The 17,165-nt window shown below is 40.4% G+C and overlaps 1 protein-coding gene across 3 annotated transcripts in view; it reads right to left on the bottom strand.

The window, feature by feature from the left end:
- Nucleotides 1-8,163: 8,163 nt before the first annotated feature.
- LOC140669725 (uncharacterized) overlaps nucleotides 8,164-17,165 on the bottom strand; it is a 243,534-nt gene continuing 234,532 nt past the window's right edge. For 2 of the 3 annotated variants that reach the window (XM_072899779.1, XM_072899778.1), the window contains one exon: nucleotides 8,164-12,812. In XM_072899779.1, the coding sequence (XP_072755880.1) occupies nucleotides 8,973-12,812 (3,840 nt within the window). In that variant the 3' untranslated portion in view covers nucleotides 8,164-8,972. The remainder of the gene's footprint in view (nucleotides 12,813-17,165) is intronic. The other variant, XM_072899780.1, reaches the window with a different exon arrangement.

Here is a 17,165-nt window from a genome sequence, read left to right on the forward strand (position 1 = left end):
TGACGCATCGGGAGGAAGGTCGCACCAAGGGAAAAGGATTGCGGTTATCATGTCTGGGAATCGATTCTGTCGAGATTTTGTTAAACCCCACGTACAGTCTTGATCAATATGTCAAAGCCTTTACGATTCGAAAATATCTAGAAATCTGAATCTAGTGTACATTAATTAACTCTTCCTGGTAGATCATTTTTGCAATTTCTAACAGAAGCCTTTAAGTGTTTTCTTCATCTATCTGCAATGACAATATATTTATATATATAAGCAAATTATTTTTCAAATTTATTATTCTACTTTTTATTTAATGAAATCAAAGAAGATATATATATATACATTTTTTTAACACTTTTACCCATTGATAAATATGTCGGACTCACCGGTTTGACAATGAGAGTGCCAAAAATAACAGTATGCACAAAGATTAAAACATCATGTATTACATATGTGCATATAAGAAAGAGTTAGCGAACAGGATATTTAACTTTGTAATTTAACAAGTTTTAAGAATAAATAAAAAATAATATATAATAGAGCGATTAATGAAATTTCTGTTTAAAAAGAGAATGACTACAAATTGCTCAATTAATACGCCTGCAAGTTTTGACTCATTAATTCAGTTACACCCTATTTGATCGCATCGAAGATGGCATTTACGAAAGAATCTCGATAATGTTACAGAATGGCATTTGCATTCTGGTCAATGTTATTTTATCTAGATTGTAGGTACTCGAGATGATTATCTTGTTCACGAAGGTGTGACGAAGGCATCAGACACTCGAGTGCACGTTATTGAGATAAGATCGTCCGTGGTGTGACGCATGATTGGCTATTAAGATCGGCGACATAAGATTTTGATATCATCAAGCGAGGTGCGAACATGTGACCGATGGCGGGCGATAAAGACCAACAATTTTGTTAACCAATTTTGAGATCAATTCTTTCTTCAGCCTTACAAACATGTAATTTTACAAGGAATATTACAGGAATTCGCGAAAATTAGAAAAACTAGGATTACAACGAATACCAAGACTATTTTTGATATTGCTTGTCTTGAAATTCGAGACAAGATTAAAATAATATTTTTATTAATTAAAAAAAGCTAAAATATGTATATTTGTAAATTAAATGAAAAAAATATCACTATATTATATACAAACTTAAAAAATTTTACTTAAATAAAAACTTTTCTTAAATTTTAAAAATTTTACTTAAATTAAATATAAATAAAAACATTTATATTAATAAATTTAGAAACAATTAATACAATAAACGAAATAATCAATATAAAATTTTACACAATTATACAAAATAAACAAATGATATAAATAATAATAATTATTTTATATTATATATAAAGATTATGTTAAATATTATTTTACACAATTGTTCACTATTAGGTAAAAGTTACTAATAAAGTCGAGATAAAAGTTTTCTTACAAAGATTCACTCAAGACCAAGACACGATTTAATCGAAAATTTTCAATACAATATTATTAATACAATATTTTTCCGAATACTATCTTGTCTTGATTCTCGTGCAACCCTAAGAAAAATCTATTTTGAAAAACTGACATATTGTAAAAAAAAAAAAAAAAACGTACTTTATATACATATGTATGTGTTATCCCTAATAAAAAATAACAGCACGCACGAGTACTCGTTTCCCTTTCGTTTGCATTGAAATCCACATTGTCTCCGCGTGATTAAGTCAATAAGAAGCAACACTTTACGATCGATCACGCGACGAGATAGTTTTCCCTGTCCGCTTTCCATCTCCGTTCTGTTCGTGGATTCGCTTGTTTAGCGCCGTAATTCCTGCTGCCGGATCGGACTAGGACACGACATGTGCGGGACGCCGAAATTGCCGTGGCGCGATCTTTATCGGCCACGGACGGCCGAGAGTCGAGAGATACGAGGGACCGATATTCACGGTTCGGCATGGAAGCTCGCCCGTGGCGTCTGATTAAACGGCCGAGTGGCCACGGCTCTAACGTGTGTTTAGAGCGCGCCGCCCGTATGTATGGCGATATATACCTGGTCGGAGCCGCGGTACCTGTTCGTACCACGGCGATTAGTTCGTATCGCTCTTCGATTAAGGAACGAACGGGCATCCGATATACATACATATATATATATATATATATACGTAGCCTACGCGCGCGTTCGATCGAACCCCGTCGCGCCCCTCGTGCACGCGTGCCGGATGTTCGACGTTGCGATTGCTGGATGCTAGACGCACGAAATTCGCGACTCGCGCAGGTGTCCAGGGCCCAATTCGGCGGAAAAAGTGCCTAAAAGTACCCTTGGTCCTCGTGCTCGCCAAGACCGTATAGGCGCTGATGATACGTCGGATGACTAAGGGGACTAATTTCACGGGGATGGGCAATCGTTGCGTATATTTTCAGTGATTATAGGGAATATTGGCGTGACAATAATTGAAGCGTGCACGAATAACGATCTCAAACAGGTTTTTAAAAGAACCAGAAAAGTTTGGAGAATTATACAAAAATCTTCAAACTCCTCTGTTCCATAGTAAGTGAAAAGAGGGACCTATACAGATTTTATTTATTAAAGTATACTTTTGTTATTCCGTCAAAAAATAAAGACACACATTTTCGATCATTAAAACGAGAAAATTCAAAATTAAATTAAGGAAAACTCTGTACGTGTAAAGTATTTATTACGAGATAATTTACTTGTTGTGTCTGTAGATTGAAGACATAAAAGACATGATTCATTAAATATTTAATTTAGCTGTAAGATTACATAAGAAAGAACGAAACTTATAATAAGTATAGGCAACAGAAAATAATCACAAGTATACAAATTGCATTGAGTGTAATTATTCTCTGGTTAATATGTTTCTCACGCGACCAAGTAAAAGTTTAATGGCTGACTAATACAGGAAAGTAGCTGGGTTTTATATACATATATACATATATACTTTCCCTAAATAAATAAGCAAGTAAATTGAGATCTAACAAGAATAAAATGTTTTGCTAGAGCTGTTACTTAATCAGCTGTATTAAAATTTATCACATCACGTTGCTCATCTGATTTCCATATTTTCATCCCCATTACAAATTTAACATAAAAAGTAAATTTAGAGTCCTTTCTTTCTTGAAGAAAAATCTTTGGAGAGAAATCGAAGTAGAAAAGAAATCTCGTAATATGTTATTGCTTAATGTTTCCTTTATATTATATGTATATCGTGCAAATTATATAGAGTGAACAAGTTTTAAAATCATTTAAAATGATTCTTGTTTTGTTAAACATTTATTCAATCTGTGATTTATTGATTTGTTTATTTTGATTATTGATTTCTCTCTGTTGAATTTTGATTTATAATAAGCGACATAATTTTATTTTTACAATTTATTTTATCGAGTTATCAACTTACTTTTCTTTTTAGTATAGTCAAAAAAGTAATATAATTTAATATTATATTGAGATATCAGAATTCAATAATAAATTAAATTTTGGTGTGATTAAAATAAATTTAATATTCAAAAGAAAAAGACATTTTTTTTACGTTTTCTTGACATGATTATTAAATATGATAGACTCTGACTGAAGATGTAATTATTAAATAATTATTATTCAATTTCAATAGATTTCTGCTTTAATAATAAAAATTAAATAGAGTTATGATGAAAATATATTAACTAAACCTTCATCTATCCGTATTGCGCAGATTTCGCTGTCAAGAGCGTGATCAGCTGGCCCAAACGATCACGCGAGAGCAATGGTGAGGCCCCCGCGGTAGACGCAATGGACCGGGGATATACGATATGGACGGTAATGGACGGGGATACGCGGGGGAATCGATGGGCGAGTCGACGTTAACCGAGAAGAGACCGCCTTCTCTCTCTACCGTTTTGTCCTTTTTGCCTTCCTTCTCCCTGTCTCCTCCGGCCTCCCTTTTCCCCCCTCGTGACGAGCTCCCTGTGAGAGCGTGCACCTACCTCCACCTTCCCACCCTCGTTCTCCCACGCTGCACCTGTCGTGCGCACGAGAGCGTCGGGAGAGGTGGTAGAATAAAGCTCTAGCCGGGCGAGCGCACGTACTCGGTAAGGTCGAAGCTAAATCCATTTATCTCGCGTACATCGGTGTTACGTACACGTTTTTGCGAATAGGAAAAAAAAATAGAGAAAGAGAAATATATAGTGCCAAACTCGCAGAGACACGGAAGAATTTTCTCTCGATGCTTTAAATTGCTAAAAAAAAAGCTTTCCAAAAGATGAGAATTTTTTTAGACGTACAATGTTTTCCGGGAAATTGAATTATATTGCAAAGTGAATTAAAATTTACGTAAAGTGAAAGGAAATATCAAAAACTTGTCTGAATTGTCTCGAATGGTTGTTGCAATAAATCTACAATGTTATTATTATTATTCTTATTTATGAATAATTTTATTATATAATATAATACGTTATTAAATTAAAAAACTAATACACATTTTATTTCAACAATAAATAAATAAAAAGTATAAACTTTTTTTATTTTTGCATTGTTCATTGTAAAAAAATATTACAGAATTATATATGAACAATAAATATAAAGTTGCACATTAAATAATGAAAATGTTATACGTTTCTTTTATTCATTGTGTAATTACTTATTGTTCACGTAATTTTATATATTTTTTTACAATGTGATTCATGGAGATGCCAAACACCACTTGGAGTCTAACTTGGGATTCGATTTCGCACGCATCCGTTATTAATCCCCAGTTGGGGGATAACGTAAGCTAGCGCGAGAATCGAAGGATCCCTAATCTAATCTGCCTGGCCGATTAAAGGCCGGGAGATCCAAGCTGGATTCGAGCCTCCTTTTTCGTTCCGGAGGACGACAGGCTCGCTCGCTTACGTGTAATTAAGCGTTTCGTTTGGGTGGACCCGACTACGAGACACTTTTAATTATTGTGCTCTGCCGTCGTGTTAGTCCGTTGTTTTGCACGGTGGACTTATCAGTAAGCAGTCTAAGCGGAAGGTCCTTCCAGTCGACTCATAAATATATATATGTATGTAACTATCTATTTGTCAAAAGTTTGCGACGAGAGTCATACCTAGTTATTTCCGTACGTGATGTAAAATAATTGCATCTTCCAGCATGTAATTTTATAATAATTATTTTGGAAAAATTTTACTTCATAATTTGTTCAACATAATATTTTCTTTTCCTCCGAAGAGAATGTACTTTTACTTTTAAATTAGAATAATAGTGGTTTGTGTATTATGAATAAATGCAAGTTTTACACCAGTCATGAATACGCAGAAATAAATGTTATGATTCTAATTTTAAGTTAAGGTTAAAGTATCACTTCCAAATATTATTCCACTTTATCATATAAGTATAAAATTACTATCTATATCATATAATCGTAAATAATTATAGAGAACCTACATGTTTTTTGCTTAGAGTCCCGCCACTATAACGCAAGTGTGATTCTGCAGAGTCCAGGCTGAAAACAAGCCTTTTGTCAGAGAGATCCTCTTTTTCGTGATGCCCGCGGATTAGTAGGCGTGCACGTGCACGCCTGCGAGATCCTCTGATAAACGATCCGGCATCGTTCTGGCAAAAGAAGGATCTTCTTTCCGCGAAAACGAGGTCACCCCGTGTTAGAGCGTGGGCGGAGTGAGGTTTTTCTTTTTTTTCATTTTTCCACGCACGATCTATCTGTCTATGTCGAAAATTCGATGAGGCGCTGCCCAATCTTTCGTCAAGACGAGAACAGGTACATGTATAGTATAATCTTGACAGTTACACCTTTTGTCAAACATCCTCTTTTTATAAGCATTATATTTTTTAATCAAGAAGATATATTAAAGTTATTTTTTTTATAAATAAATAAAATGAACAGTTTTATATATATATACATGAAAGTGTGTCAATAATAACGTAATATTATTTTAGTAATGATAATATAATTGCAGATGAATTATATTAAAATTGATAAAGAAAACTTTAAGATAATACAAATAAATATAAAAATAAAATATATAACATAAAAATAAATAAAATGAAAAATCAATACATATGTATACATGAAATTATGTCTCACTTAATAATAAAATATATTATTTTAATTGACTATATAAAATTGATAAAGAACACTTTAAGATTGCCGTACTAATAATAAGTAATATATAATATAAAGGGAAGAAGGAGAACACGTCCAGTGAATTAGTTTTGATAGGTATTTATTTTCATAATGATGAGTGTGTGTGTTCTTTATAATCGATCTATAATATACATCGTAGCATTCGGTTTATACATAATTACAATAGTAAATCTCGTTCGTTCTCTTAATGCGTAGTAGTAGTGGGTCGTGTGTCGAGGGGGAGAAAGGGGAAACCTCGCTCGTTCTCTCTCAGGACGCGAAAATGTAAAACGAAGGTTTTCATAGAAAAACGCGCACCACATACATACGTACGCTCCCGAAGAAGAATATCTCGCGTTGCACCGGAAAATTATACATTTATATCCGTAGATATATGAAAATAAAGTATATATGTACAACCAAAAAATTATATTAGGAGGAGCTCTCGCAACTCCCGGGTTCTCTTGACCGAATGACTCCGAGTGATTTTCCTCTCAAACGACATAACAGGAGCGAATCCTCCGGCGCCAATTGATTTCCACGTGAAAACGACAAGGCGACTTTACAAGTCTAGAGGAGGAAGTTTACTCGCGGCAGTGCCCGCTACTGGCCGCTCTGGTGTGTGAATGTGTGTGAATGTGTGTACGTGTAATGCGTGTGTGTATGTGTGCGTGTTTGTTTTTTGTGTGAAGTTCCTAGGAAACAATAAATAAAATCTATCTATTCTCATTTATCTAGCGCGAAACGCCGTCGCTTTGATTTGCTGGTCGATCCATTGTGTACGTCCATCCTATACCGATCGGCCAAACATCCCCTATTCTTCAGCTTTCGAGCTTTCTTAAGGGTGTCCTTTCTCTCCTTAAAGTAAGATTGCATTTCTTTCTAGCTGCCGTCGTCGCGACGTGATACACATCGCTCTCTCTCTCTCTCTCTCTCTCTCTCTCTCTCTCTCTCTCTCTCTCTCTCTCTCTCTCTCTCTTTTTTTTCTCTTCCTCTCCTCCTTATCCGATACACGCGTCCGGCTTCCTCTTTACATTTACAAAATTAATCGTTAACCATCGCGTCGGACGCGTTGGTAGAGCTTAGTCGATATAATTACGCGTTTACATCGAAAGGTACTATGTTTTATATTTTATATACAGTGGTAGTAACTGGTTACTGGTTAAATAGTGGCGTTATTCGCTAAACGTACGTTATCACAACGATGATGAAATTAGCCCTTTGGAACCGCGCTTCTGAGTCCGCTCTTCTTCGTCCATCCCTTATTCCTTTTGTCCGTCTCGATTCTTTAGTTCTGATTATGTTAGATAATCCTGATAATGAGACTCGATTAAATGACGCGGCCGTCGCTCTCGACGAATAAGGGAAATCTAGCGGACCAGACGAAATACTTTGGTCGAACGGTTCGCATGTTCGGTTCTTCGGCATCGCGGTCGTGAAAAAAAAAATTGATCGCACGCCACGCGAATGTGAACATTTTCAAGGTCAGGCAGTTTAATCGACCAATTGAATTCTGAATTTATGCCAGCCAGTGTCATTTTTACGATTTTTTACAATGATACAAAGAAAATATTTTACGGATATAATTCACATGCTGCTTCATTCCTTGCTTTAGAATTATATCAGGAGATAGAAAACCCACACAAATTTTCATTCTTTTTTCAAATTTTATATTTTAGTTGAGAGTAATACTTTTCTTATAAACAGAGATACCAATTAATACTGCAAAATACGATTTTTGTTTTCTCAATAAAAATGAATGATTTTATATTTTTGTACGGCATTTCCGAATTTATCAATTTTTTTCTAAAAATTATAAAGGAATTAGCATATTTACTACGTATTATTCGTCTATGGTTAAAGAAAATAAGATTCTCAAGTGTCAATCAATATAAAATTGTGTAGAATATGAATAAAAAATTTATATATAAATACATTCAATAAATAAATTTTGTGAAACGTGTAAATTTGGTGTATATATTATATACGTGTATATATATATATATATATATATATATATATATATATATGTAATTTGTAAAAATTGTTTATATAGAGTGCATATAGAATATAAATAAAAATTTTATTTCATAAATAAATATCAAATTCTTTCCCTTTTAATATTTTTAAGTAATATTTACACAGCTTCTAATTCTTTACTCATTCGAATTAAAATCATTCAATTTTATTCAGAATGCAAGAGAAACTTTAAATATGTATAATCAAGTATTATGCAATAATCTGCATTCCATATATTTCAACTTAAATAAAACCCTACACAACAATCGTTTATTTTGTAAAATTCATGATTTATGTTAATTAATGTGTAAGTTCTCCAAGTTTCTGTTGATGTATCATTATTATTATTCAATGCAGAATTTGACGTATTAAAGTATTAAAGTATTATATTTTGCGCAATATTGTCAATCAAGCGATAGACTGGCAGCGATTCAGTGCGTGAATCTTCTATCTTATCTACCTTCTGATAACGAGTAAAATTTCCAGATTGACTAGATCAGCCCAACAAATATCCTGAATGAATCTGAGAAATGGAAAGAACTGGCAGGCAGATATTACCACATTGGAACAGGCTCCATGGGCAGATCTTCGATGACCTTGATTAACGGGGACTACTTCGTATCAGTCACGTGATGGTCGATCATCCCGTATACACTCTGCTCGATATTGCACGTTTTTATGCATGTCCATGTTGAACGTTTCGAATAAGGACATTGGTGAGGACCGCATCGTTTGCCGACCCTACATAGAAACGAGATCATAGGTGATCGATCGATCAGATCGAGTCGCCGTTAGGATTTTGGCATCACAGTAGGGGATAATAATCGTATCCGCGACCGCAGAACGAGATCGGTCACGAGCCGCTGCTGGTAGATAGGATCGGCAAATCGCGATGGGCCTGAGGATCCCTGGAATGCGCGTCTCGCACGGCCTTGGAGCCAAAGACACGCTCGCAGCCGGGTATGGTGCACCTGGCCTCCTCTTTACGATCATCCAAGCCTGGCGAGGACATGGGTGAAGCAGACATATGCCTGTTGCTCTGTTCCTGGGTCAGTCTCGTTAAGTGGTTCAGGTGCTGATGAGTGAGGCCGTTCAGGCCAGCCAGATGAGATGCGAACGAGGAGAGACCCGGGAAGGTGGCGCCGAGATGCGGTGGTAGCAACAACGGATGCGGCGGTGGTATTCTAGCCGCCAGATCGACCGCGGACGGCAAACTAGGTGCTAAGGGATATGCACCCAAGGCGCCTATGCCAGCGTCAGCGTAGAGTCTCGCCAGAAACTCGTTATGCAGCAACGGGTTTATCTGCGGATCGTCGACGCGTGGTGATAGACTCGGTGGCAAGCTGGATGAGAGCGGCGGACTCGACGAGGTCGACAGCAGTTTCCGATGCAGGTTGAGATTCGCCGAATGACGATCGCGAGATCGTTTCGAGGGAAAGGCCGCGTTACATCCGTCCACGCTGCAGCGATGCATCAGTTTGAGGTGAACGTTTTGATAGTGGGTCTTGACCCCAAAGTGATTCTGAAAGACTTTGCCGCAAGCCGTGCAACGGCGTGGATTCTCACGGTCGAGCGGCACCTCCTGGGTGCTGACGAAGCCGCCGTTCTCGTAGCGCGCGTACGTGATCAGGCTATTGTCCGTATCCATGGCCGCTGTGGAGGGTGAGGCGCTGGATGAACGAGAGCCATGTGAGGAGTTGTCCATGGTGGTCTCCTGGTGGATCGTGAGGCTGATAGGGCTGGTAGAGCCGCGGCCAGACCTCGAAGCCACCCGCTGCGTCTCGGCGTACGGCATCGCGCATCGACCCTGCGACAAGGACTCGAGTTGACGCAAAGTGTTGATCGAGGAGTCGTGGGAGAGGTCGTCGGCTGTCGTCGGACGGCTGTCGACCGAGCTCGGGGCACGGGGGGGATCATCGGGACGCTCACCTTCTTGATTGCGCAGCGCGTCGTCCGCATCCTCCTCTTCCTCATCATCATCCTCCTCGACCTCTTCCATGGGCTCATCCTCGTCGTCCTCCTCGTCCTCCTGGTGCTCCACCTCGTTCACTGCTTTCTTCTCCTCCTGCGCGGACGCCTCGGCAGGTTCTCTCTTTGCGATTGCCTCTTCTTTTGCCCTCGTTTCGTCGCTCTCCGCGCTCTGCTGTCGATCTTTCTGCTCGGAGGACGATGTGGCGTCAGAATTCTTCACCGCAGCCGCCGAAGTTGTCGTTGTCGTCGCCCCGCTCGGCGTTGTATTCGACGACGGTGCATTATCGATCTTTGGTTCCGGAGTGATTTGTCGTTTCGGTGATTTGATGCTACTCGCTCTCGAGCTCAAGTCCCGTGGCTCGTCTTGAAGTGGATCCTCTGCGTTTTCCTGGGAAGAGAGAGCGTCGCGTCGATTATTGACGGACACTGTCGTCTCGCGCTCTCTATTGGCGGCATCTGGCGAGCGCGAGTCCGATTCATGAAGACCGCCTCTGAGATTTCTCGGTGAGCCGGGAAGTATCTTCCGTTCTTCTGCCTCAAGCCTGGACATCGACATGTCTTCTGGTTGATTTTGAAACTCTGCCATCGGCGTCGGTGCGACTACGCTGTCTGACAAACAGCGCCGTTGAATTCGCTGCTCCTCGTCGTTGGAGGAATCACCGTCCGTGGACGAAGAATGCACTTCCACCGGTACGGCGCATCTCGTAGGATGTTGAGACTTCCTCTTGCGCACGCCCCGGCTATGGAAGGAACTCGAGTTGAGCGAGTGTTGATTCACGGAGAAAGATTGCTGATCGACCGTGCCCATCGAGTCGTTATCCTCATTGCTATCCGGATTGCTGGCAAGATCCTCATCGGCGGTGTCACCGAAGTAGAGCTTGGGTCGTTTTGCCAGACTGAAGTCGGCCGGCTGCTCATCGTCGTCGGCGCGGAGCGGCTGCAATCTGGACGGCAAATTGCTGGTCTCATCCTCTGCGACGACAACGATACCACCGTCGTCATCGTCATCGTCTTCCTCGCCTTCCGGTATCATGGACGACGCCTGAGTGGACGGCGAGATTGCACCGCCGCTAGGATACGAACTTCGCGCCGGTGTCGTGGTCGTGATGAGTGCGGAGCTCGACATCGCAACCGGCATTGTCGTCGAGGCCGTGGTGGTGGTCGACAGACTCGCGTTCACCGACATTCTCTGCTGCAACGCCTCGTCGTACGGTCTGCCCTGGCCCGCTTGCGTAGACGACAAATCCAGGTGCTTAAAGTCCAGTGCGCACAACGAGGCCGGCGAGCGGAGATCCGGCGGTGGCGTGAGCAACGGAAACGTGCCGAACGGCAGGTGATTCAGTCCAGTGGCCGGTACGGGTAGTCCGACCTGCGGCGGTAACACCAGGGCGTGCGCCATGGAAGAACGGCCATCGTGCGGTGAGATCTTGCGACGTAGATGCGGCGAGTGCAGCTTGGGATTCGGATTGGCGCTATGTCGGTTGCGCGATCTGCGCGAGCTGAACATCATGCTGCAACCCTTGACGGTGCACTGGTGCATCTCTCGCAAGTGCACCGCGCTGAAATGGATTTTCAGCGCACCCTTGTCGCAGAAGGTCTTGAGGCAGACGTTGCACTGCACGCGTTTCTTGCCGGTGGTAGGATTGATGAAGGGCGTGCCGAGGTTCGGTGGTAGGTTCGCGGCGGCGCTCCACTGGCTACCCGGCCGTTTGCCCGGCGAGTGCGGCTTCCTGCCAGGTATACCGGACGGCCTGCCCAACGGCGTGCCCTGGAGGGATAACGGCGCGTGTCGTTGTTCGGAGCAAATCGCGTGCTTCGACAAAGCGGAGTCTCGTCTGCTGAGATTCAGCGCGCTGTCCGAGTTCTCCTCGTCGTCGTCGTCCTCTTCCGAACCGAACTCGCTGCTCTTTTCACCGCCGCTGTGCACGTCCGCGGGTACAGTTAACCCGGCAACGATCCCGCCGGGCGACTTGCCCATCGGCGGTGGCGGGAAGTGCGTCGGAAAGCTCGGTGGGAGCGCACCGGAGGAGACGGCGACCGAGAGCGGGTGGCCAAAGGTCAACGACGAGGAAGAGATGGGCGCGACTGGCATGTGCGGCCTCTGCAACTGCGACGCCGCGGACGAATGATGAGGCGGACTGTGAGGGCTTTGCTGATTCCTCAAGGACTTCCGATTCTGCAAAAGCTGCTCCGCGGATGGCGGCGGTGGCGGCAACGGAGGGAACGCAGGCAGCCCAAGGGTGCCCAGTTTCCGGAAGTCGAACGGTTGCATGCTCTGCAGCCGATTCAACGGCGACACCGTCAGGTGCGAGTCCAGGGTACGCGGAGGTGAATTCGCTCTACTGGTGATGCCGCCGATCGGATTCGCCGACGACGATGAGTAGTGGTGCTTCTGCGCCGTCGGCGACATCGAGGAATGCGAGAGCGACGACGGCGGCGGAGGCGGGGGCGGCGGTAGCGGGGGCGGCAGCCGGGAACCCGGCGGCGGTAGCCCGCAATGTAGCATGTGCAACGGGGGTGGCAGGTGTGCTAGTGGCATCGTCGGCGGCGAAGGTCGTCTGCTCGGTGACATAGCATCCGTACCCGGCGTTCCGGCGGCCAGCAGCAGCTGCTGCACAAACGGACGCGTCTCGGCGAACCTGAGGAACTGCTGTAGAACCAGCGGCTCCTCCTCAGCCGAGCAGATACTCCATCGGTCCAGCACCGGGCCGTTCTGCGAGTCCTGTAAACAGAAAGGATGAAATTAATTAATTTAAGTGTCAAGATAAAAGATAATCAAATAAAAAAACAGTTATTCAGTTATTTAGTTTCGAGGAAAATATCAGATGACATTTGCATTTTGCATCCTTATTAAAAGTTATTTATGTCAAGATTATTTTTAATTTTTTCAAAATAAGAATCACAAATTATCATATATTCTTAGAGTTGATGTCAAAACATTTTCAAAATAGTATAATCAAATTCTTTTTATATCGTTAAAAACTTCCTGAACCTTCCATCGTAAATCTTCAAAGATACATACTAGCGTTGACATTATTTAACCACGTGAAGATTGCGCGATCAGATTCATATGTCTCCATGTGTCTCTGTGTATCTTTCTGACATTAAACAATATTTGCCTTACATCGTATATTATCGTTATTTAAATCTATTTCAAGAAAACGACGATATAAGTAGATAATACCGTATTATATAAAATAGCTTTATTATAAAAAAATAAGAATCCCACTAAAAAATCATCATATAACATCCTTTTCGAAACCAAACAATTTTTACTTGAAACATTTTTCACAAACCTATTTTATTCTTAAGCTATTTTTGCATATATTTATTTTCTTAATTTATAATTTTTAATTAATAATACTGTTAAAAAATTATAATTATTATATATTATTTTTTTTGAAAGAAAAAAAGTACACACGCAGAATTATTTATGCATTATATTGTAATATGACTTTTTAAAGTTTTCTAAGAATTGCAACAATGCATTATTATAATAGTATTCTCTTTATCACGATAAAACAAAGGACAAAGAATTTTTTCGAAGTAGTTTCTTACAACATTCATTGCAAGTAAATTGCCAGTGTTCAAGATTACACTGTTTAACCTAGGCGGGAAATTGCGTAAATGCACAAATCACGCGACAAAGAATGTGCGATATCGTCGACCGATTCGCATAATCACTGGTGGTGGACGTAAAAGAGCGTTATTCTTATTCGACTGTAATTATATCATCACGATAAAAATGCTTCTCGTATATTGTCAACCGCAGAAGGTCAGGCGGTCCGTTACTTTAGTGAAATGGAATGCGCAAAAACCGGCTGATAAATAAAAAGGATTGATTGATGATGCTTAATGTAGCGGGTAATTAGTTCTGCTTTGCCTGTTAGCAGCGAGATTGCATTTAAACGCGTTAAGGATTTAACCTTGCATCTCAACGAACGTATTGTACATACACACTCGATCTGTCTTTCTCTGCTATTAACGATAATCTCTTTTTTGCGATCGAACTTTAGCGATTTGTCATCACGTACCATTAAAAATTGTATTTAACAGAACGAATATAATTTGATGCCTCGATAAATTCCAGTCAATCTCGTGTAATTCGTTTACCCTTCGCTCGAAATAAAGTAACGGGAGTAATCGCAAAAAAATAATAATAGTTGTATATTAAAAAACACACATCACACTATAATTTTCGATATTTTATTAAGTACCGTTTTAAAAGTTAAATATAATTTTCGTCTTTTATTTATTTTCTCGTTAATAATACCCTGCCGAAAAATTATATATTTATGTACATTATATTATTTATTATAATTTTTCTTTTTTAAGAAGAAAGTCACTTTTCCTTCATTTGTTTGTTTAATTTCATTTGTTTAATTCTATTTTTAGCGAATAATACTTGCAGAACACCGGATGTTTCTTTGTCGCGATTCGCCATGTTCTTGACAAAAGTTAAATTTTTCATCTTGGCCCCTCTCTCGGTGAGATACGTATCCTGCCGAGAGGAACGTAAATCTGGCGATACGCTTTCGTACGTCACGTATATCGCGCTCGTGTGGAGTCACGGCTTCTTATAAATTCGGGGTGGCCGCGTATGTGGAGCGTGAGCTTGTCTCTCTCTCTCTCTCTCTCTCTCTCTCTCTCTCTCTTTGTGATTTGTATATTTACGCATTCCAGCGAGCCTCGCGGACGTAACGCAGGACGCCCAGCGCCGCGACGCTTTTCGCGTCCCGTGTATATTTCTTCAAGCACGCGCACGCGCCACCGTATGCGTACTTACATCACGTACGCACACGGCCGGAAATATGTGTGCGAAACACACTCGTCCCGGCGGACACTCATGACCGCCCGCCACTCCGGATTCGATCGCGGGAACGACGTCGTTATTTCTCGCCCCGGGCTAACCGCAAAAATAAAGAATGTCAGACGAATGCTGGCGATCACGCCGCCAGATATAATAGGCGCTGCCACAAAGTTTTTGTTCTCTTTGATAGAATCGATTCGGCGCCGTCATGGTATATTCGGCAGGATATCTTGCACAGCTATTTGTGCTCCTTCTTTTTTTTATAAATTAAACAATATACATATACATATATATATATATATATATATATATATATATATATAAAATAAAATAGAAAGAATACTACTTGTATATAAAATATCCTAAAATTTAGAGCTACATTTTATTTATTCGATTAATAAGAAAAAAAATATTTAATTCAAATTGATCAATCCAATTGAAAAATCTTAGAAAGCGGAATAATAATTGATGGTATATATAAGATATTTATATTATACATACATGTGGTAAAACATTTATTAAATATAAATTAATAACGCATCGACTAAAAAATTTATTCGCTTTCTGCTGAATTACCATGTGCGCATTAAATATCAGATGAAAAATTAATTCACAGAGAAATATCAGATGAAAAATTAATTCAGTTTAGGGAGATGCGTACGCGCGTTAAAATGAGCAAAAGCTCAATTTTCACAAAGATATTAAACAATGTTTGCGGAGAAAGTGGATGACAACATGTCCAAACATGAAGATAATTGAAACCATATGGATAGAAAGACAATGAATAACGAATCGACGTACCGTTACGTTGCACAAAGTATAATTTTCCGATTTTTACTCTCGTCCGACGGTAATCAAATCTCAACGCGACAGCGACAGCTGTGACGTCCCCTGTATACACCGTATATTATTTCTCTTGTAGATCGCATCGAGATTATCGTTTGATGATGCACGAGTAATGTCACACTGTTTCTCATGTGTCCACAAGTGCGCGACGACGTTTTCTCCCCGGTTGCTTCCCGCGATAATGGGCTCGTCTCCGCGTACGATGTATGCAATTTAAGGATTTTTACGCGCATTGTGATATCAAGACACGCAGGAATTTTGTTACGCCATTTCTTCGCGCGCGTTCATTTTCTCCCATCGATCATCACGCGGCCAAACTACAAATGCGACGAAATCTCGCGCGCAATAAAGTAATGATATTACTTTATTGAAAATTATTTAACTTATTATCTTCGAATTACATTTGATAATCATAATTTCATGAGAAATGACAAGAGCTTCTAGAGTCATCCATCGCGGATTAAAAAAAAAAAATTTCTTTTCGTTTGACAAATAGTTAGACGTTTTGTAATTTTTATCGCATACGAATCGCAGTTTATCGAAATTATGCTAGATATAAATTATCGGCAGCAATGTTTTTTTTGTCGTGTTTTTTTTAAACGTCGAGATATGATCTCAGAATTGGGAAAGAAACAAAAAAACATGTGCTATATTCCCGAGACTTTGCACCGCGAGATGCCTATCATTTACTACGGTAGTTGTCGATTCTTGAGAGGCGATCTCGAAGGCCGAGGATGCTTTTCCCATAGATACTTCACGAAAGATTCGACGGTGTGCGCGTCATCATTCACCCGCGGCCGTGTTATACACACATGCGTGACGTTCGGGGAGGAGGGACGAAAAAAGGGTTCCGCGAAGCGCTTAAACGCGCGTCTCTCTCGTCCTTACATGAAAGGATCCGAACAGTCGTGTCTGAGAACGCAACACTACCGTGTACCGTGGGACTCGAATTTTAATCCCGCACGCGAATGAGGCTCGTTCCAACAACGTTCCCTCCTCCTCCCCCTCCCCCTCCTCCCTCTCTGTCTCTCTTGCCTTCACCAAATTCCACAACGTAAAATTTCACCGCTTTATGCGCTCCCGTGTGTCCGATGGGACACGAAATGAGTGTGAAACGTGTGGGCGGTGTAAATTATGATGAAAAAAAGTTTTGACGACAAACGCTAAAGAAAAAAGAAAGATTTTTATTGTACAATGTACTTCTGAAGTAAATAATATACAATAGTTATAGATATAATTAATATACTAAAATTGAGAATACGTCTGCCGATTCTTATATATTCTTAGCTAACAAAAAAAGTTAACATTAAAATTAACTTGTTTTATGGTTTTTTATTATAAAAATTGTTCACTCTACAACGGGGTCTATTTCAAGCCCGTGTTTATTATAAAAACACCACTTATATTTGTTCATTTAAA

Source organism: Anoplolepis gracilipes, chromosome 9 (assembly GCF_047496725.1).
Source record: "Anoplolepis gracilipes chromosome 9, ASM4749672v1, whole genome shotgun sequence".
NCBI classification, from domain to species: domain Eukaryota; kingdom Metazoa; phylum Arthropoda; class Insecta; order Hymenoptera; family Formicidae; genus Anoplolepis; species Anoplolepis gracilipes.